Raw genomic sequence first — 13,972 nt, forward strand, 5'->3', positions numbered from 1 at the left:
AAATGCTTTGTCCTGTGGGTTCAGGTTATAGTTTAGTGCCCCACAGGCACTCCTGACTCTCCTACTGCCTCTGAGTGAGTCTGTGGGGAACAGCTACACAGAACAAGCAGACTCAAACCATCTGCCAGTGCGATGATGAGGATGTATAAACACAACAGACATACAACAGAAGCTGTTGCACTGAGCAACTTTTTATGTTTATTATAATCAGGACATATGACAGCATGTCAAACTGCTTAGAAAAACTTGGTTATATGAATATATAAGAATTAAATCTTGCACACAAGGCCCACAGGCAGTAACCAGCATCAATCACTGCTGATACCACTTGCATCTTAACAAATTCTTTGGGTGCTAGCATTACTGGCATTGCATCTTTCCACTTAGCCACCAGAAGCCTTGGGTGCAGGCACCAGGCTATTCCGAATATTCGTGAGCAGCTCTGTGCACATACTGGTGGCTCCCAGCAAATGAGCGCTAACAGAGCTGGGCAATCTTTTGGAGCCGTACAACTGAGAGCCCAGAGCCTCTCTGCAAGCACGCAGGGGGATGGCGAGTTCCTCAAGGCCCAACCTCTGACTGCCACCTGCCTCCAGGCCTCTCGCCCCGCCACCACCAGCGCCGCCCTCCGGGGACACGCAAGTCCCGGGCCGTGCCTGGGCCAGCTAGGCAGCCCACCCCCTCCTCCTCCAGCAGGCCGCGCTCCTCTGGCCATAGCGCCCCAAAAAATGCACTAACTAAACATCCTTTTACTAACTTTATTTAAAAAAAAAAAAAGTGCTTTCGCAGCAGGGTGTCCCCCGGCGCCGTTAGATGACGTCACCCGCCCCTCCGCCGGGGGCGCCCCCGCCCAGCGCACGCGGCTCCGCCCCGCCCCCCGGCCCTGCCCCGCGCCCCCGCGCTCTCCTCTCATTGGCTCTTCCCCGCAAGGCGGTGCCAGCGGGTCACGTGGCTCCCCCGCCCGCTTCGCTCTTTCGAGTCCGCGCCTCCCTCCCCCCCTTCAAGAGGGCGCTGGAGGACCTTTCCCACAATGCTCTCGCCGGCGGCACGGGACGGTTTGGAGGCGTCTCGCTGCCGGCTGCGCCGCCACGCCGCTGCTCGCCCGCGGCGGAAGGCGGTTGGGCAGCGCCCCCGCGCGGCCCCTGCGGGCGCTGCGCACTCCCCGCGCACGCGGACATGCGGCGCGGCCGCCGCTGAGCCCGGCGCCCCTCGGAGCCCAGGCGGCGGTGGCGCGCCCGCCCCCGCCCTCCCGCCGCGCCTCCCGGCCGGGGCAGGCGCTGCTCGGCCTCAGCGGGGCGGCGGGCGCCGCTCCCGGAAGCCCTGAGGCGGCGGCGCAGGGACCCGGAGCCTCCCCTCCATGTTGGTGGCCGCGGCGCCGTGACCGTGCGAGGGGCCGCCGCGGCGCCAGGTATGCGGCGGCGGCGGGAGGCGCCAGGGCAGCGGGCGGGCGGGCTCGGCGGGGACGGGACCGGGACGGGACCGGGGAGCGCCGCTCGGGAGTTTGCGTGCGGCGAGCGAAAGTAGTTCGGGCCCTTCCGTGGAGGGGGGCGGCGGCGCGGGGCGCGGGCTGGGCAGGGGGGGAGGCGGGCGGCGCTGCCCCGCCGCTCCCGCTGGGCCTTCACCTTCGCTCGGAGCCGGCCGGGGCGGCGAGGCTGCTCCGCGGGCAGAGGGCGGCGTTTGCTGCACGCTCCCGGCCCCGGGCTTTCCCCCTTCTCTTCCCCTCCCCTCTCTCCCTCCGCCGTGCTGCTCGCCGGCGTCGTGGCGCCGGCCGAGAGGCTGACCCCAGCCGGTGCGGCGTGACAGGCCGCCGCCCCGCCGCGGGGCCTCTGCGGCGGCTCTGGGCCGCCCGGCTCGTCTCCCGGGGCGAGAGCGAAAACAAAGCGGGGCAGCTGCCGCCGGCGCTGCGCGGGGCCGCTTTGCCGCTCCCTGGGGAGCGCCGGCCTCTGGCCTGCCCCTTCCCCGGCTCCCTGCGCCGCGACCGCCCGGCGGAGTCTTTTGTGAAGTAGTAACAGCAAGCCGGGGAGCCCTGCGTCGTGGTGATGTGCGAGCGAGGTTCACGTGGAGACATTCTTGTTGCAGCGGTAATGTGAACAAAGATCCTATTCAGGGGATATAATGCTGGTCCTCTTCTCTGGAGTGAAAAGCTTTCTGAAAAGCGGGTTCTGAGTTAGCTGCCTACAAATCTTAAATATCGGCATATTTACTGGAGTACTGGTATTCAGGTAGCAAGAGTTACTTTAAGACTTTACAGTTGTGGAGGAAGTTACATGGAGAGACCAAAATAAAGTCCAGCTCTGCTCTCTGACTATTGAAAAATTGAGACCAACAAAGTCAATGAAGTTGTACTGAATAACGCTGGAGACTGGAAAAGATACAGCTATCAAGCCAGTGAGAGACTTTGCACTTCATGTTTTCTAGAGTACATTGTGTCCTAATTTTTTTCCCTTTAGTGTGTGTTAAAGAATATTATTAGACTACGCCCCAAATATAACTCATCTTTGATAAACTCCAAGTTTATAACTTCAAAGCAGAACGATTTGGGGTAGGACTAATCCTGGTCCCCTTCCTCCCATAATATTTTTGTTCTGGACTGCAAATGAATTTTAAGGTTTTTAGGAAGAATGAGATATAGATAACTAGGTGAAGAGTCAGATACTGATGTTTAGTATCAGTAAGTAAGTACAGTTGGCAGAGAAACATCTTTTAAAAATGACAAGAGATTATTAAGACTGTTCATGTTGAAGTAATGGCTTATATAATGGATTGAAATGCCCCTTATTGAACAGCTATCTTAAGATTGTGATTCTTATACCCTTTTAGGGCTTTGGTATCTTAAATGGAGATCAAGCCAAATTACTGTGTGGTATTATGTTTGTATATCGTTAATGTGTTAGGCTTTCAATTCAGCTTCCAATGTATCATAATTTTAAGTGAAATGTAACTTAACTTAGCAGAGTTTTACTACATGGGTGCTGAAAGTTTCTTATACATGGAACAGGAAGAATGGGAGAAATCTTTATTCCTCTTGTCATGGTGTCTTTCCATCTCAACAGAAAAGTATTAGGTTTCTTAAATGAAGTCGCTATTATTTGGTTGATCAGCCATGATAGTTTGTCTCTCTTACCTGGAAGGCTGTAGAGATTCGCAAAGTAGCAAAACAGACTAACATCCTCTGTGGCTGTATAAAGAGGACCCGGAAATGATCCCAAGTACTTTTTCAAATGCTTCTTTTAGAATTTCTAGGAATATGATATCTATTCTGTTTTTGTTTGTACCTCTTAGAGGAGACAAGAGAAATAGATTGGGGAGTTATTTAGGTTTTTTTTTTTTCTCATTTAGAAGTCACAATGTCAAATCTCTTGCTGCTTTCCTTCCAGTAGTTTACAGTTGCTGATGTGTCAACTTTCAAAGCAATGGATGACCCAAGTAAGAAATATATCACTTTTGTTTCATGTTCCACTCATATTAAAGTGTGTTTGTGAATAACTGTCAGGCATATGCAGAATGGACAATAACTTTGTGGCTTTAAAAAAAAAAAAACACCTCTCTCTCATCCAAGTGGTCCTAGAAGAGGCTCTCTTTCAGACCCACAGTAAAAACAGTAAAACCATGATCACCAGTTCCTTTCATATCCAGGTTATCTTTTAAGATCAGGAATGCTTCCTCAGAAATTTGATTTTTTTTTTTTTTTGGAACATTAATTTATATTGCTCAAACACTTTGACAGAGTATGTGAGAACTGAATTTGACTTAACAAGGAGATTTAAATATACACTACTGTTACTCGGCTATCATTTTTGAAATATCCAGATGATAGAATTTATCTTTGTGCTCTCGGTGACTGTATTTGACAAACTTTATCTATGACTTCTAGCCTCTGGTTTTACAGAACTTGTTGCTACTCCTGATGCATGATGGTTTTGCTCTGGTTACAAACATCCGTTTTTACCTGTTGCAGGAATTCTAGAGATTTGGTGGAAAACTATCATAAACCTTACACAGTTTCTATCTGGTATTCTTTGCAGAATCATCTCAATTTTGTAATAATCAGGACAGTGTGAAAACATACACAGAAATTTAAGTGACTTAAAGTTGGCTTTATTTAGTAATTTATTTTAAGCATGGCTTTATTTCAATTAATGATATATTTAAAACCTTCATATATGATGTTAAAGAAAAAACACTACTGGAAAAAGTTTGATTGCTATACCAGAATTCTTGAAGCCTTACCTACTACAAACCCACTGTTCAGTGGTGAGAATTTTCTTGCAAGCAATCTCAGATGGGGAGGGGGGAGAGACACTCCTTTTTCATAGTGAAAAAACATCTAGTCCAGTTACTGCTGCTAACCAGATTGATTATTTAGTGCTGACAACCACTGTTATCAACTTGGATGAATGAATTCTGAAATGACTGTGGTTAGTCAGCTAACCTAAAGTTTAGCTAAGATTAAAGTAGACTTATATGTCTTTGTTGCTGAGGGGCTTTTGCCTCTTTTGCAGACCTAGAAATAGTGTTGAATTGGCTTATATGTTAAAGAACTCTGTAAAGAGTACTTCAGAACAGGGCTAACTCATGGCTTTTCAGCCACATAGGCACACTTTGTTTCTTTTGTATATACTAGGCCCCCTTGCCCAGAAGGAAAGTGACCATGGTCTGAGAGGATATGAGAGTACAGTGAGATTGTCTTCTCTTTTTTCTTTCCTAGTTGTCTGGTCCTCTTCCCTCCCCCCCCCCCCCAAAAAAAAAAAAAGTGAGGAATGGGGCACGGTTTGCAAGCAGAAAGGCTGTGAATGTTTGTTTTGGGGGTCTGAGAATCACTTGGTCTTGGTATCTTGAACGATTTGAGTAGGATGACACCATTGAGCAGGGAGTTAGTCTTCTGCAGCCGTGAAATATCAGGCGGAGAGCTGTAGCTACTGAAAGGTAGAAGGTGAACATATGCATGCCTTTCTGTTCCCTAAAGCTGCAGCTTTGCTGTCTTGAACAACTTTCTGTCGCCTCTCTTTCTACACCTAGGGCTGATGGAGAGCCAAAGGCAGGGTGACTGCATTGGAGAGACTCTCAGTGGCTGAATATTTATCACCTATAGTTCAGTGGCCCACATCAGATTCAACATGCAGTTTTTTCTCTGTCAGGAATAAACAAAATTAAGGAAAATGTCTCTTACTTTTAGAAGTATTGCTTTCCTGCAGCTTATTTTTATGGCACATCTGATTGATATATCTTCCCTAAGATGTTTAGCTGGAGAAACAATCAAACGTCAACCAAATGTGGAAGTTGTCGTTAATAGGCTGGGGAAGTAGTAAACTGACTTGACAGAGGATGATTTGATTATCTACTGAGTAGGCAACATTAAAATAAATGTTGTATAAAATGCATTCAATCGGGTAACGCATACACAAATCCAACATGTATGTATGTTTATTTTGTGCTAAAATGAGTGTTTTCACCTTTTCACCCAAATCTCCATTTGGCAACATTATCTTTTTATTAAATAATGCTCTCTCACAAAGTATCTCTATTCAACAAGCAGTATTACTCCCTCTTTCCAGGAGATTGTAAAATCTCAGTTATATCAGATGTTGGATCATTTTAATTTGGAGTTTTATTCAGTTTTCTATAAAGCTGATCTTTTTTTTTTTTCTCCCCTTCCTACTCTGTGTATTTGTATTTGAAGAGATTGAGGACAGTTTGGTTAATGATCCATGGACTGGATCATAGCTTGGTGCATGCAGTGATTGGTATACAGCTAGCACTTATTCCATCATTGCAAGAAACATAAGAAGATAACAATTTTGTGTTTCTGTGGCCAGTGGCATTTCTTCTGAGTTTAGGATTTTACATATATATATATGTGTGTGTGTGTGTATGTATATGTAGGGTGAAGGAGAGAATAGGGGAGAACGATGTATGCTTTTTGCTATCCAGTAGGGTATTGAAGAAATGTTTTCAATAAACTGTCTTCTAATGCAGTGTGCAGTGGTTAATTTGCAGTGTCTGATAACTTTTTCTAATAGACTCCAATAACTGTCTGTGTTAACAGAGATGTTATTTGATATTCAGAACTTCAGTTTTAGTGTAGAAATTGAGGATAGCTGTGAAGAATAGGAGAGCTGTGCTAACTGGACTGCTCACTATCAAGAACAAATTACTTCAACATTTGTGAAGACAGAGGAAGGAAAGACAATGAAATCTTCTCTGCTTTCTATACAGCCACTGAATAAGCACTTACTCTTCTTGGGCAGTTTTTTTAACATTCGTAGTTCGTCAGTTGCAGTACAAAAAGTAGTGATCCCCGCGGATGGGTAGGTGTAATAAAATGGGAAGTCCAATGAAATGGTTGGGGGGAAAAAAAGTAGTTTATTAGGACTACCTTGAGTTTGAGTTTTGTCTTATATGTTATCAGGTACCTATAAAAATGACGGTAAAGTACATCCTTCTCTCTCAGTCTGTATGGTTGTGATTTTAAAATGCAGCTTTATCAGCCCTAGCAAGAAGGGCAGCTATTCCAACTCTTGAGATGAGTCAGTTGGTACCAGCAGTTATTTTGTGGTTTACTGTGGCAAGCAGCTTTGAAAAATGGGGTCCATTGTTGTACATAGCTTCTAATATTATTGATGTGGGAAACTTAAGTTCTTTTGGAAGTTTTGCAGCAAGGTAGAATCTTAAATAAGGTTGATTATTTAAGAATCCACAGTAAAGTCCTGCTTTGTTACAGGGGATTTCTTGATGCCACCTGTGTGATGAAAGTAGCTGGAATGATGATGAGTATATTTTTCTGTTAGCAGACTATTTTCACAAATGGAAAGTAAAGATGATGGAGTTCAAGTTAGATTTTTTTCAGCCCAGCTCTGGCTTTCCTCCCTTTTTGTGTTAACAGCTTCTGTTACCTTTTGTCTGTTGCTATTGATGTTAAATGAAGAAAACCTTCTCTCATGTCTTGCATTACTGGCTATATTTTTCTAGCTTTATTTTAGCTATCTTGAAAGTGTTCACTGAGTAAGGACTTTAAAAGCAAGATCAACAGTAACTGAAACCACTTATGCTCCCACCTCTACTACTAAAATGAGGTCTAATGCTTTATTGTTCTATAAGGTATTTTAAGAGATTCTGTGTAAAATACAATGACACTCAAAATTGTTTCAATTTTCATGCTGAATACTTTGTAAACTCTTTATTTTTCGACCATTTTCCAAAAATCAAGTGTGTCCTTATTTTGTCAGAGATTTAGAAAAGGTTAAAGTGTAGGTATCTGACCTAAGCTTATAAAATACTGTTATGCAAAGTGAAAAGGAAATAGAGCATCATGTTTCAGATACCATAGCTTTCATCTAGTGCATTTTTTAAGAGTATGCCTGAACAAGGCAAAACCTTTAATAAAAGGACTTTATTTTCTTATTTGTTTGTTTTTAAGTGTTTGTATATTTTACTTGTAAGCCGGATTTACTTTTTATGGAAACCCATCTCTTTTTAAATACCCAAAGAGTATATATTACTAGACACTTGATGCTTAAAATGAAAGAACAGCATGCTTTTTGGTAGAGATCTCAAATTCAGTATATTTTTTTTCTTAAGGGCATGTGTTTAGTTGTAGGTAATTTTCAGTAGTGGGTTTTTACTTTTAAATACATATAATGTACAGGCTCCCCTATCATTTTACGCATTCTATTAGAGAAACACTCCTCAGTTTGCAGAGGCTCAACATTCAGAAGCTGAGAAATAAGGCTACCATGATGTGGATGTAAGGAAAAATAAAGTTAGTCTTTAATTAGGCCATTGCATGCAATTTCTTCCTTTGCAAAATTCAGCCCTTCCTCTTCTGGCTCCATACAACTTTCTAATCACCTACCACTCTGGCTTTGTTGTTCCATTAATTTTTGCATAGTAAGTATGCTTCTTGCCATTGCTGCACCCTCTGAGCTTTTTGTTTGGGTTCAGTCTTGCTCTGTGTTTTAATCCATCAGTTTTGACCACCTTTTTTTCTTCCATTGATTTCAAGTCTTAGTTTTCTACTTCTCACTGTCTTTGCCAAGGTCCTTTGGTTCAGCTCTTGCTTCCCTGGTGTTTGAGTCTAGCTGCTTGGGCATGTTTAGGATGGTATTAAAGAAACATAAAGATGGTCTTCCTGGTTTCTTTAGCATCAGAGCAATGACTGCACCAAGTCCTGCTGTGTTGCCATAGCACTGGCTGGAGTATGCTCATTCATCTTGTGGGAATGTTGCATGTGCAGCATAGCTATGGGATAGGAAGTTCAAATTATTAGTGTATGCTAAGTGGCAATCCAGTCTGTGGAAAAACTAAATGCAACGAGTAGCAAAGATTTGCTGAGTAAATATAAACTTTACTTTTTTCAGATCTGTGACTTGGCCAGACTTGGAAGGGTTGCATCTGCAGGAAGCATATTCTTGATCTCAGTGACCCACTGCCAAACTTCTGCTTTTTGCTGGAAAGCATGAAAGTATTGGTTTCTTTCAAGTGGCTAAAAATCATAATGAATGTGAGAAAAGCACTGTGTGTGTTTGTGTGTGTGTGTTTTTTGTTTTTTAACTATTCTTGGAAATGACTGAGCCATTTTTGCTGACATTGGTCTGTAACACTATCCCTTCCAGCTGCAAAAGTATGCATGTGACTAAGGACCCTTCCGCAGCTGAATATAGGGTCACGAGTTTATGCTGATTTGGTTTACTTTTGATTGAACCACATGCACCATGACAATAGTATCTAATCCCTAATTAGTTTCTGTTATTTCTAAATCTCGGTTTCACACAGTTTAGTCACAGACTACTAGAAGAAACACCTATGCACTGACTCCTACATATATGAGAATGTTATGAAAGAGAAAACAAAGTACATCATACTGGTTTTTTTGTGGGTCTTTTTGTATTATGTTAATCACTACAGTACTTCAGTGTCTTATCAGTAGTATATGAAAATACATGATTTAGCACCTGACCCCCACCTGACTTGTGCATCTTCTCCCAATAGGGGTAGTTATGATACAGTGCTTGTTTTGGTTGGGATTCTTGTTGTGCATGTGCACATGTGAAACAACAGCACAGTGCATATTACTTTAATAAAAATACCCTTTTGGAAATAAAAAAACAGATTGGTCCTCAACTTCTGTGAGTATCGACTTCATCCTCTTTGTCTTAGAAACTTGTATTATTTTTTTCCTGTCTTCTGTATAAATGAATATGCTCTTGCTTGGGAGCAGTTAACTGTGGTGCCATGACATAATATGCAAACCTCAATGATTGTTCTGTCTTACAGCTTCTGTGGGCCCAGTCATAGACTTATGTAAAGATAAGGCCTGGAGCTTGACTCTGATATTTCAGAATGTTTCTAGAAAGTAGTATTATGAGCGGCACCCTTATTGAAGAGTTACTCTGCAGAGTTACCTTAGACCAGTGCCTGGGGAAAATGCACGACTTTGTCCCTGATACTTTTGCATTCCCAAGAGCTGACAAAGGCTTGAGTAACCTTGACTGTCCTCTGCTCAAGTGGAGAGCAGTCTTCTCACAAACCTGAGAAAAGTGACTGAAGAGCCAGTAGGGACAAGAGCATAGATTTGAATTGCCGGTTAGATTGATCAACTGTGAATACATGCTTCGAATCAAAGGAGACTGCACTGTGGCAACTAATTCCTAAAAGTGCTGTTTGGAGGGGTGGGGGGCAGGGGTTGCTTGTTTGTTTGTTTTTTCTCTCCCTTGCAAAAATGTAGGTAAGCTTCAGCCAGTTCTCAATCTGTAAACTGAATTTGTCTAAGCACTGGGCCATCTTGGTTGTCAGTGGTCACCCTTAATGTACTAATAGCACTAGAACTGTCATTTCTCTCCACTTCAGGTGTGTAGATTTGTGTGGTCTGATCAGTTAACCTCACAGCTTCAGGCAGATATTGAAAATGCTGGAGAGATAATTGAGTTAGGTTGTTCACTTGTGGAGGGAATCTGCTGAGATACAGTTTCTCATTGCTTCTTACTGGGTATGAGCCTTTGGGATGTGTCCTGAACTCATCTTAAACTTCTGCCACCTATCCTAATGGAACAAAATGTTTCGTGGTTGACAGTGCAGAAAGATGAGAAATGAAATTTGCCTTCTGTAGGTAATTATGCATCAGTGCCAGTAAGGTAACTGGTGATTCAGTACTGAACTCAAATCTGCTATGTCTAAAAGCTGCTTACTGCCCTGCAAGCTTGTAATCAGCTGTGCTGTCACCTCTTCATGAGCTTACTTAGAAAAGGGGGGCTCGGCCTCATGTGATAGCATGGTGAGAACTGATGTCTATAGGGTAACTCAGTTCCATGTGTTTTGGTCGAAGACAGTTGAAAGAGAACAAATATTCCTTCTTTGATACTTTAACTGTTTCAGTCAAATGTGATACCTTTCCTGGATTGTGGAAGTGTCAGTCTATGTATGGACTGTCCCAGTAGTTAAGCTGATGCTGGTGAGCAAATCAGCAGAGACTGAGAGAGCCCTTACATGTGTTGTCTTTTGAGGGAAGCATAGTAGTGTTTCACAGATCTTGGTGCATTGTGTTGTCCTAAGTTGTATACTAAAGACTGATGAAATGGCTTGCTCTTTTGGAATGTTTTCTTGGGATGGAACTTGGAGTTTCACTGGAGACTGTGATATATTGATTGAGTTTTAGCACAAGATTTTTGGATTTGTCATCTTGTTCTTGCATATTTTCCAGTGTTAATATTACTGTTTTCTATGTCCTGCTTCCTTATTTTTCTTTATTACAGGGTACAAATCTGTGAGAATTATCTTTACTGTGAGAAAGAAAGGAACATGAAGACTGGTAGATCGGGGGAACAGGCTAATGTATGACTGATATTTTTGGGGCGAGGGGGTGCTTGTCCTTCAGCAGGCTGGATTTTGTTGATACCTTGGGTGATACTGGGCTGCTGAATTTTTCCTTTGCGTGAGAATTGGAAGTTAATGAGATGTTCTGTCAAACACTGACTAGCTAACCTTAGGGGTTTGGTCCTGACAATAAAGCTAAAAATAAAATCCAGACTGTAATGTACTGTGGGTTTTTTTCCTGTTCCAAGTCATTCAAAGCTACTATGAATGTCTCTATCAAAAAACAAAAACAAAAATCTTAAGCAAGTAAACAAAAGACCACCCTCAAATCTTTTCTAATCTTGTAATCTTCCTGGGATGTGTGCTGAAATTTCCCAGTACAGAAGGATATGGGATGTTCCTTAGTAGATAGATACCTGTTGTTGCTACTAACTTCATTGCTATTCTTCAGTCTCTCATGTGTGTAGAATCTGTTCATTTTGGCTTTGATCTTAATTCTTGTTTAAGAGCATTATATCAGCATCATGCTGTTATGCAGGTATTAACACCAAAGTATGAGGCTTGTGATACAAAGGTGTTTTCAAGTTGGCAGTGTCTGGTTTAGTTTTGGGTCCTGCTGAAGCATTTTGAATAGTGTTTTTCTTCTAAGTAAGGCTAGCACGAATAATCATCCTCATGCATATGAATAACGTATCATGCGCATACTAACATTCCTTCAAAATATGTGGGCCAGGAGTTGAATGACAGTTGTTTTTAAATGTTCTTCAGTTATTGTTAACAATTGTAGATTACTGAAGAAATCTGCAGATTGACATGGCCTGTCAAGACAGTGATGCATAAACTGATATTATGTTGTTTGGTTAGCTTCTTAGACTGTCCAGTAAGCTGAAGTGTTTTAAATGCCAGAAGCTAGACTTGTAGCAGCATCCTGACACATAACACTCTAAAAGTCCTGTCGTGCCCTACAGTTCATGGAGTATTCTCAAATACATGAGTTATTATAAAAGGACATCTTTTCCAATGCCCTCATATGTTTGGCATATGTCTTCAAGGTATTAAACTCTAGTGAGGAATACTATCTACTCCCTTGACTTAACATGAGAAGTTCTGTATGGCTGGTTTTACGCCAGTTTGTGATTATAAGCTTTATGCAGGAAGGAGATTATCTTGTGTATGTCTACTGTAAGGTTCTAAATCTTCCCTGAAACTCTTAACCTGTCTGACCATCAAAAGAGCTACAGATGAGATAATCTCAACATCTGAGCCACTGTGGCAGTTCCTCAAGCTGCGTTTGCACATATTTCCCTTGAGTTGTGCATGCCTCCCTTGCTTAGGAGACAGTTATTAGTGGTGGTGTCTTGTATACTTTTGTAAATGCTCACTGGGCATGTAAGCATTGAGTGTCCTCAGCTGATACTCGGCTCATTCTTGTTGAGGTGGCCGCAAAACTGAAAGTACTAAATCTAGTAGGGACACAACTGTAGCTAGAGCAGCTACAATGTAAGTATGCTTACTAGTTTCTTGCTGTTAAGAGTGTGGAAGAAGAAATGCTGAAAAGGATATCCATTTATTATGGATTGGACAGTTGGCCATTTGTTCCTTAATGGTTCAGAGGTTATGGGGAACTCCAGAGCGCATTCCTTTTTCTACCATTAGTAGCTGATTTTTCAAGGTGCGTGCTCCTTAAATTTGCTTGCTGAGGGAGAGTCTTAAACATCCTTCTGAAGTTTCTTGAAGACCTTCAAAATGCATATGGCAGGTTAGACCCCTGATTATTTTAGTTGCTGCCCAGAAGTTTGATGGAAGTAAAGGGTGTTCATGTAACTTTATACATTAAGGAGATGTATTTGCTTAATAAATGAACATATGGTTGACTAAACCTGAGCTAATAAAGAAATCAAAACACAGCTAATAGAACACCACAAATCTTTTTCAAGAGACCTGAAAATATTTTTATAGAAATGGGTCAAGTCACTCCTAAAATTAAGTATTGATGCAACATGTACCTAAGAAGTTGAAAGTTATGTAGAAATGTTTCCTGAGTTAAATGCCTGAAGTTAAGGGAACAAGAATAAACCAGTCTTGGATGTCATTTTGCACTTGCTTACTGGAGGTTGCTTTGTTGCATGTTCTTGATTTCACCCCTGCCCCCCAATCCCTTCCTTCCTCCTTTTTCAATTGAAGAAATGTAATTCTATGTAGAAGGTCCCTAGACTTGTTACTGTATGGGGGAGGGGTGTATTTAGCTGTTGCATTTTATTTGCAGGACATAAAGAACTTATAAAGACTTTGTGGCTAGACCAATCAAAAGGCAGACACATGCCACTTTCATGTGTGTCACTTGTTAGGCTGATGTAAACTTTCATACTATGTTTCTGTGTCTATTTGATTGTAAGATTTTAATGCAATAGATTTTTAGTTTAATAGGAAATTCAGTTGCATGACTTTGAACAGACCAAGTTTTTTCTTTCTGCATGTGCAGTGCATCAATGAAGTTTTAAATCTGTATTTTTAGGTTATAAACTGTAAAGTATTATATATTAATATAAAATCATACTCTTCTGTGATATAACTTGCATTTGTATCTGTTTGTCTTATGGAGTTATTTAAGTACATCTTGAGGGCTACATTCCTTAGACTGACAGTGATGAATCTATTGCTACATTCTACGATTCACTCTGTTTAAGCACTTTTGTTGGTGAGTGTCTTTGGCATCTGTCTTCCTTGAAGACAAGAACTGGAGTTTCCTTTGAGCAGTAGCCGAGAAACTTAAATGTTTAACTCCTTAAAAAAATAATTTGGGGGCGGGGAGGGGGAGGATGACACTCCTCAATTTGTGAAAGTATCCTTGTTCACCCTCTTCAGTTTAATATACCAGTATATTGCTTTTTGTCTGGGATCTGAAATGAAACAAGGAACTTCTGTTCCAAAGTAATTATACTGAAAGCTTACTAGAAGCACCAGAAAAATCTCATCATGACTGTAATGCTATGCCTTAACTTTTCTTCGAATGTTATCTTTAAAGAGAAAATATTTATTTAGAATGCATGGGGGGGGTCCATTCTGGAGCACTAACATAGGTACTTGCTGCTGTCTTGTCAAACGTCTTTCATGCATGCGTTTCAGGCGGCTTTTTAATACTTCGCATCAACAACTGAATGAT

At 42.0% G+C, this 13,972-nt stretch overlaps 1 protein-coding gene across 2 annotated transcripts in view; it reads left to right on the forward strand.

Moving 5' to 3' along the window:
• Positions 1-1,282: 1,282 nt before the first annotated feature.
• Positions 1,283-13,972, forward strand: part of SCAF11 (SR-related CTD associated factor 11) — a 51,123-nt gene continuing 38,433 nt past the window's right edge. The window contains exon 1 of one of the 2 annotated variants that reach the window (XM_067314377.1): positions 1,283-1,408. Coding sequence is in view for 1 of the 2 variants with exons in the window: in XM_067314372.1 (XP_067170473.1) it covers positions 3,394-3,426 (33 nt within the window). In the remaining variant the exon portion in view is untranslated. Of the gene's footprint in view, positions 1,409-3,377; positions 3,427-13,972 lie in introns of those variants that run through there. The other variant, XM_067314372.1, reaches the window with a different exon arrangement.

This window comes from Apteryx mantelli, chromosome 1, assembly GCF_036417845.1.
Source record: "Apteryx mantelli isolate bAptMan1 chromosome 1, bAptMan1.hap1, whole genome shotgun sequence".
In the NCBI taxonomy this organism is placed as follows: Eukaryota; Metazoa; Chordata; class Aves; order Apterygiformes; family Apterygidae; genus Apteryx; species Apteryx mantelli.